The sequence below is a fragment of the Camellia sinensis genome, chromosome 7 (genome assembly GCF_055761805.1).
Source record: "Camellia sinensis isolate YWXY chromosome 7, ASM5576180v1, whole genome shotgun sequence".
Classification (NCBI taxonomy): domain Eukaryota; kingdom Viridiplantae; phylum Streptophyta; class Magnoliopsida; order Ericales; family Theaceae; genus Camellia; species Camellia sinensis.
Window position 1 is genome coordinate 61,041,464 of NC_138967.1, and position 3,064 is coordinate 61,044,527.

A 3,064-nucleotide genomic window follows, 5' to 3' on the forward strand; every position below is an offset into this window, starting at 1 on the left:
GATAAAACATTAAAAGCAGTAAAACATACACACACACACACACATTAATACCATTACCATGTCAGGCCATCCCCACACAAGTTGCTCATGCATACGCTTTCTACTTGTACCAGCCACCACTCACCACTCTTACCTACGTGCAGATAAAAATACAGACTACAGTACACCTCCCAAGCTACACCCACACGCAACCAAACCAAAATATACAAGATTACAAACACAAGCAATGTAAAAAGTTGAAAAACCAAATACACCAAAAAAAGGCCTGAGCAGCTTATAATAATATTAACTACTAACACTGTTCGAATCATTAAAATATAAGAACAAAGCAAAGCTAAAGAGAGGAGGGTAGTACATGAAATCAAAGAAGATCAAAACACTATCATCATCATCATTGCTTTTGTTCTGAACTCAGTGAGAACTGAACACCAACACCAACACCAACACTACTGTTATTGCTATTGTTGTTGTTGTTGACTTGGGTGTATTTTTTGGAAGAACCTTTGCAGAGCATGGCTGGGTATTTGATGGCATTAAGTCGGAGTTTGCGAAGAGCAGCATGACCAAGATCAACACCGCATATGTCAGAGAGCCTGACAAGGTACAGCAACACGTCTGAGAGCTCCTCACCCAAGTGTTGTCTCTCTTCCTCTTCCCAATCTGGCAGACCTCTTGGCACCTCCCCTTTCCACTGAAATATCTCAGACAACTCTCCCACTTCTCCCACCTGATATTTGAGATGAGAGACATACATCAAATGGCAAATGCAGTAACGATAGAGACTCTCATAGAACACAATTCCACAACTCTAAAAATGATCCGAATCATTCATGCAGACACAACTTTCCAAAAAAATTCAAACATATCAATGGTCAATACAGTAGTGGGGGTCGTGAGGAGTCCTCCTTTGTGGAGGTCCCAAACATTTTTGATGACAAACGACATCACATTATTTAATATTGAGATTCGTGCAACAAGGGTTTTGAAAATAGATGAAAATGTTATTACAGAATTAGTTAAAAGCATTTTGAAATAAGTGGAAAAAATCTTATGTTCTTCAAATTTATAAAATAAAAAATTGGGCCTTTTTTACTTTGCCTAACATTTGTTAGAAAGACCCAATGCAAAATCCACTCGTGTTTATAAAGTTTTAAGAAAATCCATGTGATTTGCAATTTTATTTCTCGATTACAAGTGATATTTAATTTATTTTCCAATATCATGTTGTCTCGTGGAGTTATGTTTCAAACAAATTTTGGGAAACACGCATTTAAAAAGTTATATAAACATTTTTAAATTATATTTTAAACAACAATTTTATTGCTCAACAAAACAAAATTTAAAATTGAACAAAACATTTTGAGAAACAGATCGAAAACAATTTGTCATTGGTAAATATAAGTGGTTTGATTAATTTTACCGCTTCTCATAAAAAAAAATAAAAAAAAAAGTCACTAATGTTGTATTTGCTTGGGAGATTTGGGAAGAAATTTTTAAAAAAAAATGAAAAACAAAGTAAAATGTGAATAAAATATACTTACATTTCACGTAATTTCAAATCCCTTCCTAAATTCTCAACCAAACACAGGGTAAACACTACTTGGCCTTGTCTATCTAGGGTGATTACACATTTTGGAATAAAATTAAAAAAAAAAAAAAAAAAAAAAAAAAACAGAACAAAAAACAAAAGAAGCCTACAAATGCAAGGAAAATTACATCAAAAGTTAAGTTCATAACTTCAACGTTTCATGAAATTGACAATTTCAAATAGGATTTGGAATGTGTTTAGAATAGAGAAATATAAATGGGATTTGATTTTGGATGAATTTATAAGAAAAGAACCGTTTTGAAATTTAAACTACCCATTTATCAAATTACCCTAAATTTTTTTTTTAAAAAAAATCCATTCTTTATACTTCAATTAGTTCCAAACAAAATAGGGAATTATCCTATAAAATCCATTCCTTTCCCTTGCTAAATGAATTCATTACAAACAAACACCAAACAGTGTAAATTTTGTTTGGTAGCTAAGGAAAAGGTAAACATTCTCATGCATGAATCTTAAAAAGTTGTTTAAATTTCCGAAAAATTGAAAACCCACTTTCTGGAGAGCAAATCAATCAATTGTGCAAAAAAACAGTACATATTTTCTTATCCAACTTCTCTGAAACCAAAGTTTTTATATTTATTTTTTTAATTTTCTTTTCCTGTTTCAAAGACCACAAGAAAGGAATCGGATCTCCAGGAACAAGTGTTCGATCTATGCCAGAATTGGGTATAAACTCTGAAATTCCAGAGTCTGAATGAGACATAACAATAAATAAAAATGAATGTGAGAGAGAGAAAGGGGACGCAGTAATCGGTACGAGGCAAGAATCAACCATAAAAATATCAGGAGAGTACACACATATACATATATATATATATATATATATGGAGATTATGTATGTGACATACCAGAGCCAAAAGAAGATTTCTAGGGCTATGAAACTGATCCCAGTCTCTTTCCCTAGCAAAATCTGCCATTTTCTTCTTCAGCTCATCCAAGGTAACCTCACTTTCTCGCTCCTCAACTCCCGCCATTCTCCCTCCCTCCCTCTCTCTCACTCTCTCTATATATATATATAGAGGTGTGTATGCGTGTATGCATCGATGTTTATGTACTGGCGGACAAGAGGGAATGGAGTACAGATACCTAGGGGTTGTTTGGGTATATTATTTTAGCATATTTTATTTGTATCACATCATCTCTTATTTAGGTTATATCACATCTCTAATACGAGTAAGGATCCTCTAGAGTTTTTTTGCTTAAAGTTTCGTAGAGTAGTGTATCGTATGGTTGAGATTTAATGACAAGTCACTTCAATTTTTTAATATTAAATCTCAACCACGCAATACACCACTTTAGAAAACTTTAGGAAAAAAAAACTTTAGAGGATCCTTGGTGCTCTATTACTCTATATATATTTTCATAATAAATAAAAAAGAATACTTACTCCATCTCAAAATATTAGTCATTTTTAAAAGAGAAAATTATCCATAGGTCCTGTTTGAAATATGTGTA

General features: G+C 32.8%; 1 protein-coding gene across 1 annotated transcript; it reads right to left on the minus strand.

Moving 5' to 3' along the window:
• Positions 1-249: 249 nt before the first annotated feature.
• On the minus strand, positions 250-2,616 carry LOC114293540 (uncharacterized). The gene is made up of 2 exons (XM_082878012.1): positions 2,458-2,616; positions 250-727 (listed from the first exon to the last, which is right to left on the minus strand). The coding sequence occupies exons 1-2, from the start codon at positions 2,581-2,583 to the stop codon at positions 392-394; spliced, it is 462 nt and encodes a 153-aa protein (XP_082734138.1). The 5' UTR covers positions 2,584-2,616; the 3' UTR covers positions 250-391.
• Positions 2,617-3,064: the final 448 nt, after the last annotated feature.